The sequence below is a fragment of the Erythrolamprus reginae genome, chromosome 7 (assembly GCF_031021105.1).
Source record: "Erythrolamprus reginae isolate rEryReg1 chromosome 7, rEryReg1.hap1, whole genome shotgun sequence".
NCBI classification, from domain to species: Eukaryota; Metazoa; Chordata; class Lepidosauria; order Squamata; family Dipsadidae; genus Erythrolamprus; species Erythrolamprus reginae.
This window is the reverse complement of record NC_091956.1, coordinates 8,782,777-8,807,822: the sequence shown is the minus strand read 5'-3', so window position 1 is coordinate 8,807,822 and position 25,046 is coordinate 8,782,777. Positions and strand designations below refer to the sequence as shown.

The 25,046-nt window shown below is 44.3% G+C and overlaps 1 protein-coding gene across 2 annotated transcripts in view; it reads left to right on the top strand.

Annotated features, from left to right (window-relative positions):
- Nucleotides 1–25,046, top strand: part of ANTXR2 (ANTXR cell adhesion molecule 2) — a 197,596-nt gene that overhangs the window by 3,301 nt on the left and 169,249 nt on the right. For both annotated transcript variants that reach the window (XM_070756933.1, XM_070756934.1), the window contains exons 2-6: nt 6,769–6,840; nt 11,969–12,040; nt 18,324–18,405; nt 22,472–22,573; nt 23,382–23,450. In XM_070756933.1, the coding sequence (XP_070613034.1) occupies nt 6,769–6,840; nt 11,969–12,040; nt 18,324–18,405; nt 22,472–22,573; nt 23,382–23,450 (397 nt within the window). The remainder of the gene's footprint in view (nt 1–6,768; nt 6,841–11,968; nt 12,041–18,323; nt 18,406–22,471; nt 22,574–23,381; nt 23,451–25,046) is intronic.

The window sequence follows — 25,046 nt, the reverse complement described above, 5'->3', positions numbered from 1 at the left end:
CAGTGTGGAGTGGAGTATAGAATAGAGGGTAGGGTAGGGTGTGGAATGGAGTAGAGTGGACAGTAGTGTAGAGTAGAGTACAGTGTGGAGTGGAGTATAGAGTAGAGGGTAGGGTAGGGTATGGAATGGAGTAGAGTGGACAGGAGTGTAGAGTATAGTGTAGTGTGGAGTGTAGAGTAGTGTAGAGTGTAGTGTAGTGTAGTGTATGTAGTGTGAGTAGAATAGAATAGAATAGAATAGAATAGAATAGAATAGCAGAGTTGGAAGGGATCTTGGAGGTCTTTTAGTCCAACCCCCTGCTTAGGAAGGAAACCCTACACCAGTTCAATTATAAAGATTATCCAATCTCTTCCTTAAAAACTTCCAGTGTTGGAACATTCACAACTTCTGGAGGCAAGCAGTTCCACTGATTAATTGTTCCAACTGTCAGGAAATTTCTCCTTAGTTCTAAGTTGCTTCTTTCCTTGATTAGTTTCCACCCATTGCTTCTTGTTCTACCCTCAGGTGCTTTGGAGCATAGGTTGACTCCGTCTTCTTTGTGGCAATCCCTGAGATATTAGAAGACTGCTATCATGTCTCCCCTGGTCCCTCTTTTCATTAAACTAGCCATGCCCAGTTCTTGTAACCGTTCTTCATATGTTTTAGCCTCCAGTCCCCTATTCATCTTTGTCGCTCTTCTCTGCACTTTTTCTAGAGTCTCAACATCCTTTTCGCATTGTGGCAACCAAAATTGAATGCAGTATTCCAAGTGTGGCCTTACCAAGGCCTTATAAAGTGGTATTAACCCTTCACGTGATCTTGATTCTATTCCTCTGTTAATGCAGCCTAGAACTGTGTTGGCTTTTTTGGCAGCTGCTGCGCACGGCTGGCTCCTATTTAAATGGTTGTCCACTAGGACTCCAAAATCCCTCTCACAGTCACTACTGTGGAACAAGGTACCACATATACTGTGCCTGTGCATTTTGTTTTTCTTGCCTAAATATAGAATCTTACTTTTTTCACCACTTAGAAACATAGAAACCTAGAAGTCTGACGGCAGAAAAAGACCTCATGGTCCATCTAGTCTGCCCTTATACTATTTCCTGTATTTTATCTTACAATGGATATATGTTTATCTCAGGCATGTTTAAATTCAGTTACTGTGGATTTATCAACCATGTCTGCTGGAAGTTTGTTCCAAGGATCTACTACTCTTTCAGTAAAATAATATTTTCTCATGTTGCCTTTGATCATTCCCCCAACTAACTTCAGATTGTGTCCCCTTGTTCTTGTGTTCACTTTCCTATTAAAAACACTTCCCTCCTGAACCTTATTTAACCCTTTAACATATTTAAATGTTTCGATCATGTCCCCCCTTTTCCTTCTGTCCTCCAGACTATACAGATTGAGTTCATTAAGTCTTTCCTGATACGTTTTATGCTTAAGACCTTCCACCATTCTTGTAGCCCGTCTTTGGACCCGTTCAATTTTGTCAATATCTTTTTGTAGGTGAGGTCTCCAGAACTGGACACAGTATTCCAGATGTGGTCTCACCAGCGCTCTATATAAGGGGATCACAATCTCCCTCTTCCTGCTTGTGATACCTCTAGCTATGCAGCCAAGCATCCTACTTGCTTTTCCTACTGCCCGACCACACTGCTCACCCATTTTGAGACTGTCAGAAATCACTACCCCTAAATCCTTCTCTTCTGAAGTTTTTGATAACACAGAACTGCCAATGCAATACTCAGGTTGAGGATTCCTTTTCCCCAAGTGCATTATTTTACATTTGGAAACATTGAATGTCATTTTGTTATATAGCGCCCATTGTTCAAGTTTGTCAAAATCCTTCTGTATTTTGCACTTTTCTTCTGGAGTGTTGGCTATTCTTGCCAGTTTGATGTCATCTGCAAATTTGATAAGTTCCGCATCTATCCCCTCGTCCAAGTCATTGATGAAGATGTTGAAGAGTACTGGGCCTAAAACAGAGCCTTGGGGTACTCCACTGCATACATCCTTCCATGTAGATGTAGTTCCATTGAGCACTACACTTAGAGTGTGGTTGGTTAGCCAGTTTGGAATCTATCTGGAGGTGTTTATTTATTTATTTATTTATTTTATCTCCGTAGACTCGGGGCGGCTAACAACAATAATATAAAACATCATGTAAATCCAATACTAAAACTAATACTAAAACAATTAAAAAACCCTTATTTGTGAAACCAAACATACATACAAACAAACATACCATGCATAAATTGTAAAGGCCTAGGGGGAAAGAGTATCTCAGTTCCCCCATGCCTGACGGCAGAGATGGGTTTCAAGGAGCTTACGAAAGGCGAGGAGGGTGGGGGCAATTCTAATCTCTGGGGGGAGTTGGTTCCAGAGGGCCGGGGCCGCCACAGAGAAGGCTCTTCCCCTGGGGCCTGCCAAACGACATTGTTTTGTTGACGGGACCTGGAGAAGGCCCACTCTGTGGGACCTAACAGTCGCTGGAATTCGTGTGGCAGAAGGCGGTCTCGTAGATACCCTGGTCCGGTGCCATGAAGGGCTTTATAGGTGATGACCAACACTTTGAATTGTGACTGGAAATTGATCGGCAACCAATGCAGAATGCGGAGTGTTGGTGTGACATGGGCATTTTTGGGAAAGCCCATGATTGCTCTCGCTGTCCATCCCACATTTTGACCATACCAAGGCCTTATAAAGTGGTATTAACCCTTCATGTGACCTTGATTCTATCCCTCTGTTAATGCAGCCTAGAACTGTGTTGGCTTCTTTGGGTAATCCAGGTAATCTAGTTGTTAAGTGAATCTGGTTTTCTTCTCCCTCCCCACCTTCACCCCGGTTGATTTTGCTTGATCAGAAGGTCACAAAAGGGGATCACGTGACTCTGGGACACAGCGACGGTCATATGTAGGAGGAGAGCAATATCTGACAGAAATGAAATGGGTGTAAATGACACATTTTGTGAACAGTTATGGCAGGGGTGCCAAAGTTGAATTCATTGAGGGATGCATCAGGGTAGTGTTTGACTTGGGGAGGGACAGGGACATGACCAGCTCGACATCACTTATCGAGGCTCTGTTTTCGACCATGACGACCACAAGTGGGCCTCCCAAGCTCTGTTTTCACTGTCAGAGGGCTGCAGAAGGTTGTTGCGGCTGAAAATGGAGCCCGGGAAGCCCACAAGTGGCCCTCCCAAATTCCATTTTCACAGGCAGATGGCTGTCAGAGGCTGTTGTGGGTAAAAATGGAGCCCGGGAGACTCACATGTAGCCCTCTCAAGCTCCGTTTTCACTGGCAGAGGGCTGCAGGAGGCTGTCACGGCTGAAAACGGAGGCCTGTGCGTGGCCCTCACAAATTCCATTTTCACTGGCAGAGGGCAGCAGGAGGCTGTCACGGCTGAAAACGGAGCCTGATAGGCCCGTGCGTGGCCCTCATAAATTCCATTTTCACTGGCAGAGGGCAGCAGGAGGCTGTCACGGCTGAAAACGGAGCCTGATAGGCCCGTGCGTGGCCCTCATAAATTCCATTTTCACTGGCAGAGGGCTGCAAGAGGCTGTCATGGCTGAAAACGGAGCCTGGGAGGCCTACGTGTGGCCCTCCCAAGCTCCGTTTTCATGGGCAGATGGCTGTCGGAGGCTTTTGTGGGTGAAAATGGATCCCTTTCAAGCTCCGTTTTCACTGGCAGAGGGCTGCAGGAGGCTGTCGCAGCTGAAAATGGAGCCTGGGAGGCCCGTGCGTGGCCCTCCTCAATTCCATTTTCATGGGCAGATGGCTGTTGGAGGCTTTTGTGGGTGAAAATGGATTCCTTTCAAGCTCCATTTTCACTGGCAGAGGGCTGCAGGAGGCTGTCACGGCTGAAAATGGAGCCTGATAGGCCCGTGCGTGGCCCTCACAAATTCCATTTCCACTGGCAGAGGGCTGCAGGAGGCTGTCACGGCTGAAAACGGAGCCTGATAGGCCCGTGCATGACCCTCACAAATTTCATTTTCACTGGCAGAAGGCTGCAGGAGGCTGTCACGGCTGAAAACAGAGGCCTTTGCATGGCCCTCACAAATTCCGTTTTTGTCACTGGCAGAGGGTTGTCAAAGGCTGTCATGGCTTAAAATGGAGCCTGGGAGGCTCACACATGGTCCTCCCAAGTTCCGTTTTCACTGACAGAGGGCTGCAGGAGGCTGTCGTGGCCCTCCCAAGCTCCATTTTTGGTCTCAGAGGCACCTGGGGCCAGTCCTTCACTGTTTCCGGGCCAGATCTAAGCACCCTGTGGGTCGGATCCAGCCTGTGGGCCTTGAGTTTGATGCCCCTGAGTTAGAGGAAGGCATAGTGATTGGGATGCTTCCTCTGTGCCTTAATGTGGTCTCTTAATTGGGGAAGTGATTGTGCTTGTTCTTTTGTATACCCAACAATAAGAACTTGAGTGATTGCCAGAGGGCGTTTGGTAGGATGTAGAGATAGCCCTTGAACCATTCATTTTGGGATGATTCAAAGTTACAGTTGTGAAAAAAACAAACATGATTTAGGATTGGTCTTGCATTTTTGTCGTATCCTCATGGACATGTGATCAAAAGTCAGATGTTTGAACACACAGTTGCAGCATACTGTAACGCTCTCTACATGGGGCTACCTTTGAAAAGTGTTCTGAAACTGCAGATTGTGCAGAATGCAGCTGCGAGAGCAATCATGGGCTTTCCCAAATATGCCCAATTTTCTCCAACACTCCGCAGTCTGCATTGGTTGCCGATCAGTTTCCGGTCACAATTCAAAGTGTTGGTTATGACCTATAAAACCCTTCATGGCACCAGGCCAGAATATCTCAGGGACCGCCTTCTGCCGCACGAATCCCAGCGACCAGTTAGGTCCCACAGAGTTGGCCTTCTCTGGGTCCCGTCGACTAAAGAATATCGTCTGGCGGGACCCAGGGGAAGAGCCTTCTCTGTGGCGGCCCCGACCCTCTGGAACCAACTCCCCCCAGAGATTAGAATTGCCCCCACCCTCCTTGCCTTTCGTAAGCTGCTTAAAACTCACCTCTGCCGCCAGGCATGGGGGAATTGAGACACTCTTTCCCCCTAGGCCTTTACAATTTCATGCATGGTATGTTTGTCTGTATGATTGGTCTTTATATAATGGGTTTTTTAACTGCTTTTTAGTATTGGATTTTGTTTACTGTTTTACTGCTGTTGTTAGCCGCCCCGAGTCTGCAGAGAGGGGTGGTATACAAATCCAATAAATAATAATAATAAATAATAATAATCCCAAAGTTATGGGATTTGCAAACTTCCCAGCCTGTTTCTGACAAGCAAAGACAATAAGGGGAGCCAAATACACGGGACAAATTCCCTTCACAACTGCAACGATTTGTTTCGCAACAATGTCAAGAAAAAAAAAAGGCTTTAAAATCGGAGGTGAGTTATTTAACAACGGCCCTGCTTAGCGGTGGAAATTTGGAATCCAGTTCTGGCCATGGATTCATTAGTGGTGGGATTCAGCAGGTTCTGACTAGTTCTGAAGAACCGGTAGCAGAAATTTTGAGTAGTTTGGAGAACTGGTGGCAAAAGGTTTGAGCAGTTCGGAGAACCGGTAGTGGAAGTTTTGAGTATTTTGGAGAATTGGTAAATACCACCTCTGACCGATCCCGGCCCCATCTATTCTCTGCCTCCTGTCCTAGCTGAGCAGAGGAAATGGTGATTTTTTAGTAAGTTTCCCCTGCCACGCCCACCAAGCTACGTCCAAATTGATAGTACTGTACAAATAATTTAAATCCCACCACTGGATTACTTGTTAGACTCAACTTTAGAAACATAGAAACATAGAAGTCTGACGGCAGAAAAAGACCTCATGGTCCATCTAGTCTGCCCTTATACTATTTTCTGTATTTTATCTTAGGATGGATATATGTTTATCCCAGGCATGTTTAAATTCAGTTACTGTGGATTTATCTACCACGTCTGCTGGAAGTTTGTTCCAAGGATCTACTACTCTTTCAGTAAAATAATATTTTCTCATGTTGCTTTTGATCTTTCCCCCAAATAACTTCAGATTGTGTCCCCTTGTTCTTGTGTTCACTTTCCTATTAAAAACACTTCCATCCTGAACCTTATTTAACCCTTTAACATATTTAAATGTTTCGATCATGTCCCCCCTTTTCCTTCTGTCCTCCAGACTATACAGATTGAGTTCATTAAGTCTTTCCTGATACGTTTTATGCTTAAGACCTTCCACCATTCTTGTAGCCCGTCTTTGGACCCGTTCAATTTTGTCAATATCTTTTTGTAGGTGAGGTCTCCAGAACTGAACACAGTATTCCAAATGGGGTCTCACCAGCACTCTATATAGCGGGATCATAATCTCCCTCTTCCTGCTTGTTATACCTCTAGCTATGCAGCCAACCATCCTACTTGCTTTCCCTACTGCCCGACCGCACTGCTCACCCATTTTGAGACTGTCTGAAATCACTACCCCTAAATCCTTTTCTTCTGAAGTTTTTGCTAACACAGAACTGCCAATACAATACTCAGAATGCATAAATAAAAAACTCAAACCTGCATAAATAAAAAACACAGCATCAGTACATAACATTGTATAAGTTTAAAATAAGAATATAAGAAGAGCAATGATGAATCAGGCCAAAGCCCATCGAGTCCAGCATTCTGGGTCACACAGTGGCCCACCAATTGTCCATGGGGATCTTGAGGATCTTATCTAATACATACTTAATGGAAAATTGACTGTTTATTGACACTTAATGAACATTCATTTTTGGATTTTTCATTTTTATTTTTGTAGATCAGGGAGCGTAACAACACACTGGTCCGAAATTGTTGATTTTGTGAAGCAGCTGACAGACAGATTTGTGAGGTAAGTTGTCCGAACGAATTAAAAAGAACTATATTTCCCCCTTTTTTCCCCCTGGTAACTATTTTCTGTTAATTTCCTGTTTTCCCTGGAGACTATGAATAGTTTCATGGATTGCAAATGAGTTCGAAACTAGATCTGGCTTGTTCTTAGCAACATAAGAAGGCATGTTTTGTTGGGTCAAGTTGAAAAAGAAGCTGGAACATGTTAGCTCAGATTTCCAACACTTGCTAAGAATATCTCTAGAAATGGCCATTACGACTGGTGTTTGAGCCTGAAATTACAGGATGCCCAAGACAATTCTGACCAAAATGACTGTTGCAGAGCAAAAAAATAAAAAAATAAAAAATGGAGGATCAGGTAGAGATTACAAATAGATTTAAAAAAAACCCCCTATCAGAATGTTAAAAAGGAGTTGTTTTAAATCAGTCCTGTGGTGAAAAAGAAAAACAAAAAAACAGGAAATACATTTTTGGTTTCTTAGTTTTTCTTCCTTCCGATTCTTCTCATTTTCATTATACATTATTCATTTTTATTATACTTTTTGGTGCTTTTTTAAGGAAAGCAGCTGTGAGACCCCAGACATTTATTGTCATCGATAGTTTTCTGACTTCTTCCCAAGGGTGTTTGTATCTTTCTTTCTTTCTTTCTTTCTTTCTTTCTTTCTTTCTTTCTTTCTTTCTTTCTTTCTTTCTTTCTTTCTTTCCTTCCTTCCTTCCTTCCCTCCCTCCCTCCCTTTCTTCTTTCTTTCCTTACTCCTTCCTTCTTTCTTCCCTCCCTCCTGCCCTCCCTCCCCCTTTCCTCCATCTCTCCCTCCCTCCCTTCTTTCTTCCTTCCTTCCTTCCTTCCCTCCCTTTCTTCTTTCTTTCTTTCCTTATTCCTTCCTTCCTTCTTTCTTTCCCTCCCTCCTGCCCTCCCTCCCGCCCTCCCGCCCTCCCTCCCTCCCTCCCTCTCTTTCCTTCCTCCCTTCCTTCTTTCCTTTCCTCCTTTCTTTCCTCCCTCCTTCCTTTTTTCCTTCCTCCCTTCCTTCTTTCCCCTTCCTAGGGACTCAGGGCAGCTCACAACAAAAATAAACATGGATCAATATGAAAACATTTCAATTTAAAATAATTGCAGCCATCCATACAGATGTACCCAACATCTGCCTTAAATGGCAGATGTTACATAGAAGTACTCAACATCTGCCTTAGAATGGCATTATGATTTTGCTCATATTACTCCTCAGACAATGAAGTGCTTTTTGTCTTCAGCACTACCGGTGCGCCGACTAAAGCCATTACGGGCGCATTAGGTGTGCGCACATGCAACCATCGGCATGAGATTTGGCTTCAGCGCATGCGCATCAAGTGAAATCTCATGTGAGGACTCACACACGAGTGAGATTTCGGCAATTTTCACAAATATTTTTGCTTCTGCGCATGCGCAGAAGCAAGAAATTGGCGGAAATAACTGAAATCTCACTTGCGTGAGTGTCTTCACAGGATTTTGCTTGCTGTGCATGTGCAGAAGCCAAATATTGTGTAGGGGTGCACCTGCACATGCTGGCATGCACAGCTATGCGGGCAGCTCCCATTTTTCCAATTGAAGCTGCACACTGGTCCGCATAACCAGCAGCCCTTTACCGTCTCTGAGAAGAGCAAGATCATCAGCTGTGGCGAGGAGGGAGTTTGCCCAGATTCGCCTGGTGCACCAGTTGCGGCCCTATTTGGACCGGGACTCACTGCTCACAGTCACTCATGCCTTCATCACCTCGAGGCTCGACTACTGTAAAGCTCTCTACATGGGGCTACCTTTGAAAACTGTTCGGAAACTTCAGATCATGCATAACGCAGCTGCGAGAGCTATCATGGGCTTTCCTAAATATGCCCATGTCACACCAACACTCCGCAGTCTGCATCAGTTTCCGGTCACAATTCAAAGTGTTGGTTATGACCTATAAAGCCCTTCATGGCACCGGACCAGAATATCTCCGTGACTGCCTTCTGCCACATAAATCCCAGCGACCAGTTAGGTCCCACAGAGTTGGCCTTCTCCGGGTCCCATCAACTAAACAATGTCGTTTGGTGGGACCCAGGGGAAGAGCCTTCTCTGTGGCGGCCCCGACCCTTTGGAACCAACTCCCCCCAGATATCAGAGTTGCCCCCACCCTCCTTGCCTTTCGTAAGCTCCTTAAAACCCACCTCTGTCGTCAGGCATGTGGGAATTGAGACTCCCTTCCTCCTAGGCTTATAAAATTTATGCATGGTATGTTAGTATGTATGATTGGTTTTTAAATTGGGGTTTTAAATTAACTTAAACTTAAATATTGGATTTGTTTACATTGTATTATTATTGCTGTGAGCCACCCGAGTCTGCGGAGAGGGGCGGCATACAAATCTGATTAATAATAATAATAATAATAATAAATAATACACGCAAGTCTCATTAAACACAACGGCTCTCCGAGTCCTGGAAGCAATTGCATAGACATCACCGCACTTAATTGTTTCCTATGGAAAATGCAGGAACAGTAAAGCAATTGTGCTTGGCCAGCTGGTAGAAGACCATGTGGAAGAGGAATCCTAATTGCAGCGCATCTATCTTCGTAGGGCAGCAAACAAGGCCTCCATAGAACAAGGGGGAAAGAAATCTGATTTCCTGGGACAATGTAATAAGACGAGTAATTGGCAGAGGTCACGGGATCTGGAATTTCAGTTACTGGCAACGAAGATGTTTGTTCCTTCCAAAAAATGATCTGATTGCCCATTCCTAAGTTTTTGGGTCACTCTTGATCTCGGCAAGAACTCCACCCTTTTATTTCTGGACTGACTGGAACTGGTTTGGTGGAATTGTTCTTAACAGCTTTTGAGATTTTGTCCTCGTATGTGAATGTGGATCAAATTCATTTTGAAATCATGGAAATAAGATTAAACAATTTTGATTAAAATAAATTGGAGAAGCTGATATGGTTGCCAAAGGAAAGGAATTCTGGGAGTGTGTTGAAGTTCAGAAATTTTGGAAGGAAGTGCAGAATGAAATAAATAAAATGCTAAACATGAATTGCATAATTACAAAAGAAATAGCGATATTAATTTTAAACAAAGAGAACTAAGAGATTTTAAAGAAATAAAAACTGTAGCATTGGAAAGTGCTCAAGCAGTAGCGGTATTGGGTTGGAAAGAGTCTATAAAATGGACATTACAGAACTGGTATTGGTACATGGTGGATCACATTCATTTTGAAATCATGGAAATAAGATTAAACAATTTTGATGAAAATAAATTGGAGAAGCTGATGGTACGATGGAATAAGGTGAAAGATTATATGCTGAGTAGAATCTGTGACGGAAATGTGAAAAATAAACTCCAATCCCTCTTTCAATAGTAAACAAATGCAAAGTAGAGCTAAGGAAATAAAAGAATATAAATTAGTAAATATTTGAACCACCCCCACATTTGGTGGTGGTGGTGGGATTGTCAGTCGGGTGGTGGGGACATGCACTGTGCACCGTTTTATGTTTGTTTTATGTTAAATTCAATGTGCAAAACCAATAAATAAATAAATATATATATATATATAAAAGGAGAGATTTTGTCCTCGTTTCCCCCACTTCTTTCTTCGGAGGGAGAAAGAGGAAGAGTTCCAAGGTTGGCAAATGCTGTTCCGTGCAGCATATGGTAAAATATTCTGAGCAGGTTTCGTTATAAGAATTAGATCGCTCCAAGTAAGGGTTGTTGTACATCTGTTCTATATTCCCCCCCTCCCCTCTTTCTGGGCCTGAACCTGAACGAAGTTATAGCATAACACACGTTCCATTTCTTCAAACATGCGGTGAGGATATTTTTTTATAAATTTTTAAAAAGGGAACGTATGCTGACGAATTTCTCCCAGAACGGAATTCTTTGATGATGGGATTAAAAAATAAATAAATCCAAGTATTATTATTATTATTATTATTATTATTATTATTATTATTATTATTATTTATTGGATTTGTATGCCGCCCCTCTCCGCAGACTCGGGGCGGCTAACAACAATGGTAAAACAACATATAACAATCCAATTTGATAAAACAACTAAAAACCCTTATTATAAAAAACCAAACATACACACAAATATACCATGCATAAAGGATTTTAAAAAATTATTTGGCACTCGGGGTGGGGGTGGGTGGGACTTTTGACCCTCTCAGAAAGGGTCTGCAACTTTAGCGTTCTCCTCGATCCACAGCTGACATTGGAACATCATCTTTCGGCTGTGGCAAGGGGGGCGTTTGTCTATGTTCGTCTGGTGCACCAGTTGCGGCCCTATTTGGACAGGGAGTCCTTACTCACAGTCACTCATGCCCTTATCACCTCGAAGTTCGACTACTGCCAAGCTGTTTACATGGGGCTACCTTTGAAGAGTGTTCGGAAACAGCAAATCATGCAGCATATAAACACAATCAATCAATCAATCAATGTATTGGATACTAGATAATTTTCTGTGTGATCAAATTAATGATTTCTTGAGGTATAACAAGCAGGAAGAGGGAGATTATGATCCCGCTATATAGAATGCTGGTGAGACCACATTTGGAATACTGTGTTCAGTTCTGGAGACCTCACCTACAAAAAGATATTGACAAAATTGAACGGGTCCAAAGACGGGCTACAAGAATGATGGAAGGTCTTAAGCATAAAACGTATCAGGAAAGACTTAATGAACTCAATCTGTATAGTCTGGAGGACAGAAGGAAAAGGGGGGACATGATCGAAACATTTAAATATGTCAAAGGGTTAAATAAGGTCCAGGAGGGAAGTGTTTTTAATAGGAAAGTGAACACAAGAACAAGGGGACACAATCTGAAGTTAGTTGGGGGGAAGATCAAAAGCAACGTGAGAAAATATTATTTTACTGAAAGAGTAGTAGATGCTTGGAACAAACTTCCAGCAGACGTGGTAGAAAAATCCACAGTAACTGAATTTAAACATGCCTGGGATAAACATATATCCATCCTAAGATAAAATACAGAAAATAGTATAAGGGCAGACTAGATGGACCATGAGATCTTTTTCTGCCGTCAGACTTCTATGTTTCTATGTTTCTATGAAATGTTCTGGCTTACGTAGCTGAATTTTATGTTTTTCTTTCTCTTTCTCATCTTTAAAAGCCCTCGGATGAGAATATCTTTCATCGTGTTCTCCATGCAAGCAACTGTGATTCTGCCCCTAACCCAAGATAGGTAAGTAAGTGTCGGCATTGCCTGTTTTGAAATGCTATCAAAATACCTTTTAAAAAAAGCACCGGAACTGTGAGCCTTTTCAGCAATTAGAATCATAGAGTTGCAATAATTGGATAAGTACAGTGGTACCTCTACTTAAGAACTTAATTCGTTCCATGACCAGGTTCTTAAGTAGAAAATTTTGTAAGAAGCAGCAATGTTTCCCATAGGAATCAATGTAAAAGCAAATAATGTGTGCAAACCCATTAGGAAAGAAAGAAAAGCTTGGAATTTGGGTGGGAGGAGGAGGAGGAAGAAGAGGAGGAGGACAGGAAGGAAGAAGGTGAGGTGAGGGGAATAAAAAAAAATCCAAAACTTTAAGGCTTAAAAAAAAAGAGGGACTCTGAGGCGGCGAGGAGGAGCACGTGCCTCCCATACACCAGCGCGAGGCTGCCTCCCATCCATTGCGCCAGAGAGAGAAACCCAGGGGGAATGGCAGGAAACTGGCCGGGCCTTCGTGCCGCTCTCAAAATTATTTATTTTATTTTATTTATTTATTTATTTATTTATTTATTTATTAGATTTGTATGCCGCCCCTCTCCGAAGACTCGGGGCGGCTAACAACAATAAAAAAGACAATGTAGACAAATCTAATATTAAAAATAATCTAAAAAACCCCCAATTTAATAAACCAATCATACAAACAAGCATACCATGTATAAATTTCCTGGAAAATGTTAAGTAGAAAATGGTTCTTAAGAAGAGGCAAAAAAATCTTGAACACCCGGTTCTTATCTAGAAAAGTTCTTAAGTAGAGGCATTCTTAAGTAGAGGCACCACTGTAGTGTTAGATCTAATTCGCCAAAATCTCACTTGCGCGTGCATCCTCACACAAGAGTTTGCTTTCTGCGCATGTGCAGGAGCCACATGCTGATGGGCGCGTTCATGTGCCCGCCTTGGCGTCAGAGGGCACATCGGTAGCACCGAAGATGGGCGGCCCCCCCACTATTTTAGATGCTGAGTCACGTAGAAGCGTTCACGCGAGATGCTAACGTATTAATTGGGAGAGCGTCCCGTGCCTTCTCCAAGCTGACATCAAGAACGAAGGACTTGGCGCCCCGAGGAGCATGTTTGGAAGGAAGGCAACCAGCGTGAGAACTGCGAGGGATAAAAATGTGCCTTTGCTGAAAGACAGAGGTGTGAGATGCTTCTGCATATGTTCCACCGAGATGTTCTATTTGTAACTGCGAAGCCGTCTCCAAGTTGCCGTCAACGGATTGTCTTCCCTTAGCTCCGGTCTCGAATTCTAAGCGGGTTTTGCGCAACAAACCTTCCAGATTTTCGCTCGGTTATTTCAAGGTAGCCAGGCTCCTCAGGAGTTGGGTGTTTGCATTTTGCTGTAGCAAACCAACACCTCTTCTGCTGTGCAAGTGTCTGCTTTTATTGTGTAAATATGTTTCGATGTGATTTCCAGCGACGGAGAAAGGATTCAGAATTGAGCGGGGGGTGGGGGGTTTGGTGGGAGGGGGACGAAGGCTTTGTGTTCAGGAAAGAGTCAAGAAAGGACCATCCGCTACAGGGTGGATGGTGAGGAAACATTCATGGTGGCATCCTGACAGCAACCCAGTGCCCCTACGCTCTGGATTTCGGTGGTTGCAACAGATGGTTTCATCATTTTTATTTTCTCTGTTGCCACTTGGACTGGATGTCTGCAACAGGAAACAACATATTTCGTTATAAAGTGGTACCTCTACTTACGAACTTAATTCATTCCGTGACCAGGTTCTTAAGTAGAAAAGTTTGTAAGAAGAAGCAATTGTCCCCATAGGAATCAATGTAAAAGCAAATAATGTGTGTGATTGGGGAAACCACAGGGAGGGTGGAGGCCCTGTTTCCTCCCAGGAGATTCCTAGAGAGGCTCCACGGAGGCTTCTCCTGCCTTTTCTGGCATTGTTTCCTCCCAGGAGATTCCTAGAGAGGCCCCACGGAGGTTTCCCCCCGCCTTTTTCGGCCCTGTTGCCTCACAGGAGATTCCTCGAGAGGCCCCACGGAGGATTCTCCCCGCCTTTTCCGGCCCTGTTTCCTTCCAGGAGATTCCTAGAGAGGCCCCTCGGAGGCTTCTCCCTGCCTTTTCCGGCCCTGTTTCCTCCCAGGAGATTCTAGAGAGGCCCCACGGAGGCTGCCTGCCTTTTCTGGCCCTGTTTCCTCCCAGGAGATTCCTAGAGAGGCCCCACGGAGGCTTCTCCTTGCCTTTTCTGGCCCTGTTTCCTCCCAGGAGATTCCTAGAGAGGCCACTCCTCTTCCCCTCCTCTTCCTTATCCTTCCTCCTCCTCCTCTCTTCCTTGTGTCTCTCCTCCTTCTGCGCCTCCTCCTTTGCCTGTCCTCCCCACTCCTCCTCCTCCTCCTTTCCCTGTCCCTCTCCTCCTCTTCCTCTTCCTCTCTTCCTTGCCCCTCTCCTCCTCTTCCTGTCCCCCTCCTCCTCTCTTCCTTGTGTCTCTCCTCCTTCTGTACCTCCTCCTTTCCCTGTCCTCCCCACTCCTCCTCTTCTTTTCTTTGTCCCTCCCCTCCTCCCCTCCTCCTCTTCCTCCTTTCCCTGTCCCCCTCCCCCTCTCCTCCCTCTCCTCCTCCTCCTCCTGTTCCAGAGTATTACAACCCAGATGGTAAACTCCTTTCTTTTTTTTTTACCGTGGAACGCATCATGTTTCCTTTTTTCTGGACTCACTGGGGTCCATCCACAGCTGAAAGAGGGCTGCAGGTGTCAAAAAAAGTGCATGGAGGTCTCTGTTCTATGCTGGATAAATAAAACTGAACTGATTGTACGAGAGCTATTTTTTGCATGGCAAAATCTGGGTTTGAGGGCGGGGGGAGAAGAAGAAGGGAAAAAAGCAACCCTGGAACTTGATTTGTCATTTGTTTCTTGGCAGCAGAACTGCCAGAGCCCGCGGACAGTCTGCCAGACATCCCCTGGCAACCAGGGAGCGTCTGCTTGGTAATCTGCATTCGTACATAATCAGTTTCAGGTTGTTTTCAATAGACGCCGAGTGTAAAATATTTTGGATTAAACAGATTGCATTGACTTTATGTAACTTGTTCAGCTGCCATCTATAGCGCACAGCATGTCTTTGGTGGCAACCAGAACTGGTAGTACAGATTTAAATGGCTTTGTCGGAGGGGGTTTCCTCCCTCCTCCCTCTGGTCTGCTTTTTCAATTCTGGGTGAGAGGGAGGAAATGGGGAGTGATTCAGAAATGTGAAGTCCGCAGGTTTCTCCCATGTCTCATTTATTTATTAAATTTCTAGGCCGCTTACGACAAAACGAAAATGACAATACAGTGGTACCTCTACCTAAGAACGCCTCTACTTAAGAACTTTTCTAGACAAGAACCGGGTGTTCAATATTTTTTTGCCTCTACTTAAAAACCATTTTCTACTTAAGAACCCGAGCCCAGAAAAATTTCCCAGGAAATTTAAGAGCGGCACAAAGGCCCGGCCAGTTTCCTGCCATTCCCCATTTAATTCCAGCCATCTTCGGCTTTTCTGGGCTTCCAGAGGAGCCTTTTGGTGGCGCTTAAGGAGGCTTTGGCAATCCAGAGCGAACGAAGCATTTTCCTTTCTCTGGGTGTTTGGAGAGGGAATAAACCTCTGCCAGTGCCCAGAGAAAAGAAATGTTCCCTTCGCTCTGGGCAGCCAAGGAAGGAAAGGCTCTGGCTACAAAATGAGCGAGTGAGAGGAGAGGGCTGCCCTTCAGCATGGGAAGGAAGAGGAAGCAGGTAGCAGCAGCAGCAGCCAGTGTATGGGAGGCAGTGTATGGGAGGCAGCCTTGCGTCGGGTGTATTGGAGGCGCGTGCTCCTCCTCGCTGCCTCAGAGTCCCTCTTTTTTTTTTTTAATCATTAAGGTTTTGGATTTTTTTGATTCCCCTCACCTCACCTTCTTCCTTCGGCACTGACTGTCCTCTTCCTCTTCTTCTTCGTCCTCCTCCTCCCACCCAAATTCCGAGCTTTTATTACTTTCCTAATAGGTTTGCACCCATTATTTGCTTTTACATTGATTCCTATGGGAAAAATTGCTTCTGCTTAAGAACATTTCTACTTAAGAACCTGGTCACAGAACTAATTAAGTTCTTAAGTAAAGGTACCACTGATAGTGAACCTTTTTTCCTCAGGGGCCAAAAGAGGGTGGGGACATGCTATCCCACATGCGCGAGTGCCCACACCCATAATTCAATGCCCGGGGAGGGCAAAAACAGCTTCTCTTGCTGCCCCCTTCCCAGAGGCCCTCTGGAGACCGGAAACAGCCTGTTTTCCAACTTCTGGTGGGCCCAGTAGGCTAGTGTTTTGGCCTGTAATTGACTAAATCAGGGGTTGGCAACCTTAAACTTTGGAAGAGCCATTTGGACAATTTCCCAACAGAAAAGAAAACCTTTTGACGTCTAAAATGAAGATAACACTGCATATATTGGGGTTTTTTTTTAACATATAAAAAGAACCTATGGTATATTGCATTTATGTAATCACTGAACTGCTGCAAATTTTTATTTCTGCCTGCAACAAAAACATGTTGAACTCCACCCAAAAAAGATGGGTTGAAAAGTTCAATAAATCGCGTGCCGGCGGGAGTTGCACATTGGCAGTTGTGACGCATATTTTGAGCGACAGGGAGCCGCCAGCAGAGGGGTGAAAGAGCCAGATGTGGTTCCAGAGCCGCAGGTTGCAAACCCCTGGATTAGATCTTTGTGTATAGTTTTGAGCAATGAATCCTCAGAAGTAGAATTTAACACCGCTTGATTATTCGTATCTGTTTCAGTGTAACCATAGAAAGCAAGACATCTTAAGATTCTGGGATGAATACTTTTGACGAGGGGGGGAACTGTATTCGCCTGGTGCACCAGTTGCGGCCCTATCTGGACGGGGACTCACTGCTCACAGTCGCTCATGCCCTCATCACCTCGAGGCTCGACTACTGTAATGCTCTCTACATGGGGCTACCTTTGAAGAGTGTTCAGAAACTTCAGATCGTGCAGAATGCAGCTGCAAGAGCAATCATGGGCTTTCCCAAATATGCCCATGTTACACCAACACTCCGCAGTCTGCATTGGTTGCCTATCAGTTTCCGGTCACAATTCAAAGTGTTGGTTATGACCTATAAAGCCCTTCATGGCACTGGACCAGAATATCTCCGGGACCGCCTCCTGCCGCACGAATCCCAGCGACCGGTTAGGTCCCACAGAGTTGGCCTTCTCTGGGTCCCGTCAACTAGACCAGTGATTTTCAACCTTTTTTGAGCCATGGCACATTTTTTACATTTACAAAACCCTGGGGCACATTGAGTTGGGGGGGGGGGGGCCGGCTAAAAAAAGTTTGGACAAAAGTTTTTTCTCTCTCTTCCTCCCTTTCGCTCTATTTCTCCCTCCCTCTTTCTCTCCCTTCTTTTTCCTCTCTCTCCATCCCTCTTTCTTTCTCTCTTCCTTCCTTCCTCTCTTTTTTGCTCTCTTTCTCCCTCCCTCCCTCTATGTCTTTCTCTCTCCCACCTTCCCTCCCTCTTTCTCTCTCTCTCTCTCTTGCTCTCTCCCTTGCTTTCTTTCTCTCTCTTGTTCTCTTTCTCTCTCTCTCTCTCTTTCTTGCTTTCTTTTTCTCTCTCTTGTTTTCTTTTTCTCTCTCTTGCTTTCTCTCTCTCTCTCTTTCTCTTGCTTTCTTTCTCTCTCTCTTGTTTTCTTTCTCTCTTTCTTTCTCTCTCTTTTGCTTTCTTTCTCTCTCTGAGCTTCGCGGCACACCTGACCATGTCTCACGGCACACTAGTGTGCCACGGCACACTGGTTGAAAAACACCGAACTAGACAATGTCATTTGGCGGGACCCAGGAGAAGAGCCTTCTCTGTGGTGGCCCTGACCCTCTGGAACCAGCTCCCCCCAGATATCAGACTTGCCCCCACCCTCCTTGCCTTTCGCAAGCTCCTTAAAACCCACCTCTGTGGTCAGGCATGGGGGAATTGAAAATTTTCTCTCCCTTCCCCCTAGGCTTATAGAATTTATACATGGTATGTTTGTTGGTATGATTGGTTTCTTAAATTGAGGTTTGTTTTTTTTAGGTTACTTTTTAATATTAGATTTGTTATATTGTTTTTTTATTGTTGTTAGCCGCCCCGAGTCTTCGGAGAGGGGCGGCATACAAATCTAAATAAACTAAACTAAACTAAATCGTTTGTCTCCAAAGATCTTCTAAGCTCTATTAGGAACTGAGTTAACTCCAACCATTTTGGTGCCTTTAATAATAAAACTTTTTATGATTTCCACCCCCCTTATTTTTAGGCAAAAAATTCAGAGAGGCATTGAAGATTTACAGAACGTTAAGCCAGGAGGGGAAACATACATGCACGAAGGATTACAGAAAGTAAGTTTTTGCTTTTTCTGCAATTGGAGATGTCGTTCATTGCTGTTTGAGAACTTTCAACTTTTTAATTTGAGTTAATTTAATTCATTTGACTTATATGCCGCCCAATCCCACGGGACTCAGGTTTAAATAATGTTTTGCATTTTTTTTAAAAATTGTAATATTTCTAATACACTTCATTCCTGAAGAATTCTTGGCAGCATGCAGGATGGATGATGATGACAACAGATACAAACTTAAAGTAAACCGCTCTAAACTCGACTGCAGGAAATACGACTTTAGTAACTGAGTAGTTGATGCATGGAAATCACTACCAGACTCTGTAGTATCATCACATAACCCCCAAAACTTTACCCTTAAACTCTCCACTGTTGACCTCTCCCAATTCCTAAGAGGTCAGTAAGGGGGCTGCATAAGTGCACCAGCATGCCTTCCGTCCCCTGTCCTAATGTTTCTCTCTTACTAGTATCATGTATATAAACATGGTTATATCTTTGTATACCACCAATACGTACCTGACATAAACAAACAAATAAAATAAATAAAATAATGCCTTATTCTGTTGCACCGAAAGAGTCGGATGTCAATGTTTTTTTTCCCTTACTATTTGCCTTTGTGCTTTCTTTGTATGTCACAGTATAAACTAATAAAATGGTTAAAGAAACCCCGACATACATACATACATACATACATACATACATACATACATATATATACATTCATACACACACACACACACACACACACACACACAAGTCCTTTGCCAATCGTCTTGAATTTTGATGGGGAAACCACAATGGTTAAAAGGGTGAAAAACCTCATGAGTCACTTTTGTCAGTGTGGTTGTAACTTCCTACAGTTACTAAACAAGCCTTTGTGAGTTGAGAACAACCTGTACGTCCTTTGAACCAGTGGTGAGTTGCTACCAGTTCATTTGGGCGAACTGGTAGTGGCGCAAGGCTTTGCCCATCTGCCTGGATGTCATCAAAAACGCTCTGCGCATGTGCAGAAGCATTTGTTTGTCTGTTTGTTTGTTTATTTGTTTATTTATTTTTTGTTTATATATTTATTTTTATTTATACAGTGGTCCCCCGATTATCGCGAGGGTTCCATTCCAGGACCCCTCGCGACAATCGATTCTTCGCGAAGTAGCGGTGCGGAAGTAAAAACACCATCTGCGCATGCGCAGATGGTGTTTTTACTATCGCCGCAGCAGCGAGCAGCCGAAGATTGGGGTTTCCCCGCCACCCACGCAAACTCCACGCTGCTGCCGCGCCCGCCGCTTGTCCGCCGCCTGCCTGCCCACACGCCCGCCCTTCGCCCGCCCACGCTGTTCGCTCGTGCCGCTTCCCAGCTGGGAAGCGGCGCTGGGGGTCTTACCGGCCGCCCACTCCTCGCTGCTGCCGCGCCCGCCGCTTGTCCGCCGCCTGCCTGCCCGCGCGCCCGCCCTTCGCCCACCCACGCCGTTCGCTCGCGCTGCTTCCCAGCTGGGAAGCGGCGCTGGGGTCTTACCGGCCGCTCACTCCTCGCTGCTGCCGCGCCCGCCGCTTGTCCGCCGCCTGCCTGCCCGCGCGCCCGCCCTTCGCCCGCCCACGCCGTTCGCTCGCGCCGCTTCCCAGCTGGGAAGCAGCGCTGGGGTCTTACCGGCCGCCCACGCAAAGGGGAAACCCCGGCTCCTCGCTGATGCCTGCCGCTCACCCTCCCGCCAGCAAGAGGGGGAAGACCCAGGGAAGCCTCCCAGCAGCTGATCTGCCCGGCGGGGAACGCAAACTCCATCTAGGCATGCGTGGCCATAGAAAAAAGGGCACGCATGCGCAGATGGTGTTTTTTACTTCCGGGTTGAAAAATCACGATATAGCGATTAGCAATGATCGAGAGCGTGAAACTGGGGGGAACACTGTATATTTATTTTTATTTATATATTTATTTATATATTTATATATTTGCTTGTTTGTCTGTTTGTTTGTCTGTTTGTTTGTCTGTTTGTTTGTCTGTTTGTTTGTCTGTTTGTTTGTCTGTTTATTTATTTATTTATTTGTTTGTTTGTTTGTTTTTTGTGCTGCCCTTTTCCTGGGACTCGGGGCGAGTCACAACAAAACAAATACAAATGCACAAGAAACCTAACATTTAAAATTCTAAGACGAAAACACGAATCCTAAAAAAAAACCCTGTAAAAATTTAAACCATTCCTATTCTAAAACCCCAATTCATTTAAAAAAGCAACCATCCACATTTCAACCTGACATACATACAGTACTGGGTTCAGTCATGAGCCGGAGTAGATATTAAAAAAATTGACTAACCCCAGGCCTGTCAGCAAAGGTGTGTCTCCAAGGCCTTATGAAAGGCTAGGAGGGTGGGGGCAGTACGAATCCCTGGGGGGAGTTGATTCAGAGAGGGCTGGGGCCACCACAGAGAAGGCTCTTCCCTAGGCCCTGCCAGCTGGCATTGTCTGAGACATGGAGAAGGCCGACTCTGTGGGATCTGACCAGCCGCTGGGATACACAAGGTAAAAGACAGTAAGCTGGTCCAATTGCATGCATGCACTCTCGTTCCCGAACAAGTAGCTAAAGTAAGTGAATAATAATAATTTTAATAATAATTTATTAGATTTGTATGCCGCCCCTCTCCGAAAACTCAGGGCGGCTCACAACAATAAGAAAAAAATGTACAAATCCAATATTTAAAAACACATTTTAAAAAACCCTGATAATAAAATAACCACACAACCCAATCAAACCATACATAAACCAAGTAGTAAGGGGAGGTGTCAATTTCTCCATGCCTGGCGGCAAAGGTGAGTTTTCAACAACTTACAAAAGGCGAGGAGGGTGGGGGCAGTTCTGAACTCTAGGGGGAGTTACTTCCCGAGGGCCAGGGCTGCCACAGAGGAGGCTCTTCCCCTGGCCCTCACCAGACGACATTGCTTAGTCGACGGGACCCGGAGAAGGCCCACTCAATGGGACCTAATCGGCCGCTGGGATTCGTGAAACCCACTACTGCTTCACACTGACTCTAAACATAAATTCAGGTGCGACTTGATGAACGCTTAACTCCTTCTGGTTCGTCATTTCTATCCTCTGGAACCAGCTCCCCCTGGAGATTAGAACTGCCCCCACCCTCCTTGCCTTTCGTAAACTTCTTAAGACCCACCTCTGCCGTCAGGCATGGGGGAATTGAAACATCTCCCCCTTGCCCATGTAGTTTTTGTGTATGATTCGATTGTGTGTTGTTTTTTATATATTGGGGTTTCTTGTTTGGACTTTTTAATCTAAAAGTGTAATTTAGATTTTTAAATACAGTGATACCTCGTCTTACAAACGCCTCATCATACAAACTTTTTGAGATACAAACCCAGGGTTTAAGATTTTTTTTGCCTCTTCTTACAAACTATTTTCACCTTACAAACCCACTGCCGCTGCTGGGATGCCCCACCTCCGGACTTCCATTGCCAGCAAAGCGCCTGTTTTTGCGCTCCTGGGATTCCCCTGAGGCTCCTGTCCATGGAAAACACAGAGGTCCGGAGGTGAGATTTCGAGGACTTCGGTGTTTTTGTGATGCTGCGGTTTCACTGATGCTCCCTTCACTGGGAAACCCCACCTCCGGGCTTCCGTTGCCAGCGAAGCGCTCGTTTTTGCAATGCTGGGATTCCCCTGCAGCATTTCAAAAACACAGAAGTCCGGAGGTGGGGTTTCCCATGGAGGGGAGCCTCAGGGGAATCCCAGCAGTGCAAAATCGGGCGCTTCGGCTGGCAAAAGGGGTGAATTTTGGGCTTGCACGCATTAATCGCTTTTCCATTGATTCCTATGGGAATCATTGTTTCGTCTTACAAACATTTCACCTTAAGAACCTCGTCCTGGAACCAATTAAGTTTGTAAGACAAGGTATCACTGTATTAGATTTGTTACTATGTACTGTTCTTCACCATTGTTGTGAGCCGCCCCGAGTCTGCGGAGAGGGGTGGTATATAAATCCAATAAATCTAATCTAATCTCCTTCCCTTTCTCTTCTCCGCTTCCAAATGCAATTGCAAGAGCATAAATTCTTTTGGTTTTTTGTTTTCCAGGCAAACGAGCAGATCGCCCAAGCAACAAGGTCCAGTAGTGTGATCATTGCCTTGACAGATGGAAAGTTGGAAGGCTTGATCCCACTTTATGCGGAAAAAGAGGTGAGGGTTGAAGTGCAGCAACACTCCTTGTTTGAGTTCAACATTCGCACAGGCGTGTTGGGTTAGCAAAAACTTCAGAAGAGAAGGATTTAGAGGTAGTGATTTCTCAAAATGGGTGAGCAGTGTGGTCGGGCGGTAGGGAAAGCAAGTAGGATGCTTGGCTGCATAGCTAGAGGTATAACAAGCAGGAAGAGGGAGATTGTGATCCCCTTATATAGAGCGCTGGTGAGACCACATTTGGAATACTGTGTTCAGTTCTGGAGACCTCACCTACAAAAAGATATTGACAAAATTGAACGGGTCCAAAGATGGGCTACAAGAATGGTGGAAGGTCTTAAGTATAAAACGTATCAGGAAAGACTTCATGAACTCAATCTGCATAGTCTGGAGGACAGAAGGAAAAGGGGGGACATGATCGAAACATTTAAATATGTTAAAGGGTTAAATAAGGTCCAGGAGGGAAGTGTTTTTAATAGGAAAGTGAACACAAGAACAAGGGGACACAATCTGAAGTTAGTTGGGGGAAAGATCAAAGGCAACATGAGAAAATATCATTTTACTGAAAGAGTAGTAGATCCTTGGAACAAACTTCCAGCAGATGTGGTAGATAAATCCACAGTAACTGAATATAAATGTTGCCTGGGAGAAACATGTATCCATCCTAAGATAAAATACAAAAAATAGTATAAGGGCAGACTAGATGGACCATGAGGTCTTTTTTTGCTGTCAGTCTTCTATGTTTCTATGTTTTTACGGCAAATGTAGACGTGGCTCTTTTTTTAATCTTCCTCCGTTCTCTCTACTACAGGCACAAAATGCCAGGGCTATGGGAGCTAGAGTTTACTGCGTTGGAGTCCTCAATTTTAATCAAGACCAGGTAAGGTCCTATGGCTTGGGAATTTGAGAGTGGAAATGGCTGGAACGGAGTGTTGCGGTGGCCTAGAGGTAGAGCTGTGAGTTCGATCCTCGGTAGAGGGAGATGTTTCTTCCTCTAGCCCAGGGGTAGGCAAAGTTGGCTCTTGTATGACTTGTGGACTTCAACTCCCAGAATTCCTGAGCCAATCATGCTAACTCAGGAATTCTGGGAGTTGAAGTCCACATGTCATAGAAGAGCCATCTTTGCCTACCCCTGCTCTAGCCAAACTGTGAATATATCTACTGAACACAACTCTGCATTGTTGACAGGAAGAGGGGCGGGGCGGCATACAAATCTAATTAATTAATTAATAATAATAATAATAATAATAATTATTATTATTATTATTATTATTATTATTATTATTATTATTATTATTATCCAGCCATTAATATACTCTGCTAGCTCCATTCAGTTGCCAGAATCCACCCCGCAAGGGATTATGCTGGTGGCTGTCAACCTTATTAATGCCGCAATCCCTTAATACAGTTCCTCATGTGGTGGTTCAAAATTGTTATGTTTGGTTGGCTGCTCTCTGATGCCTTGCATCATACACTTAATGGACTTGGAGAGAAACAAGGAGAACATAATGGTTACTTTGGTTTCAAAGCAAAGAACCAGCAGATTCAGTGAAAACCATTATGTAAATGAAACTACTCCTTGTTAGAACAATTAGAACAATTAATCGATGGAACAACTTGCCTCCAGAAGTTGTGAATGCTCCAACACTAGACATTTTTAAGAAGATGTTGTTGTCTGAAGTGATGTAGGGTTTCCTGCCTAAGTAGGGGGTTGGACTAGAAGACCTCCAAGGTCCCTTCCAACTCTGTTATTTCTATTTCTTGTTCTTCTTTGTTGACCTTTCATAGATGGGAATCTTCCTGGGGTTACAACAGAATATAATAGAATAGAATTCTTTATTGGCCGAGTGTGATTGGACACACAAGGAATTTGTCTTGGTGCATATGCTCTCAGCGTACATAAAAGAAAAGAGACATTTGTCAAGAATCATGAAGGTACAACACTTAATGATTGTGATAGGGGTCAAATAAGCAATGAAGAAGCAATCAATATTAATAAAAATCTTAGGATACAAGCAAGGTTACAGTCATACAGTCATAAATGGGAGGAAATGGGTGATAGCAATGATGAGAAAAAACTAGTAGAAATAGAAGTGCAGACTTAGTAAAAAGTTTGACAGTGTTGAAGGAATTATTTGTTTAGCAGAGTGACGGCGTTCGGGAAAAAACTGTTCTTGTGTCTAGTTGCTTTGGTGTGCAGTGCTCTGTAGCGACGTTTTGAGAGTAGGAGTTGAAACAGTTTGTGTCCAGGATGCGAGGGGTCAGTAAATATTTTCACCGCCCTCTTTTTGACTTTTGCAGTATCAATATTGATTTGTGTTTAGTTTGTTTTGCTGTGGGAATAAGAAAATAATATGATTTTGTCTATACCTGTAGTTCTCTCGAAGCCATGCATTTTCCTGCCCTTAAATCGTTGCTAAATTCTGTGCATACTTATCTATCAGTATCTAAAGGTTGGTAGCACAAATCTCTGTTG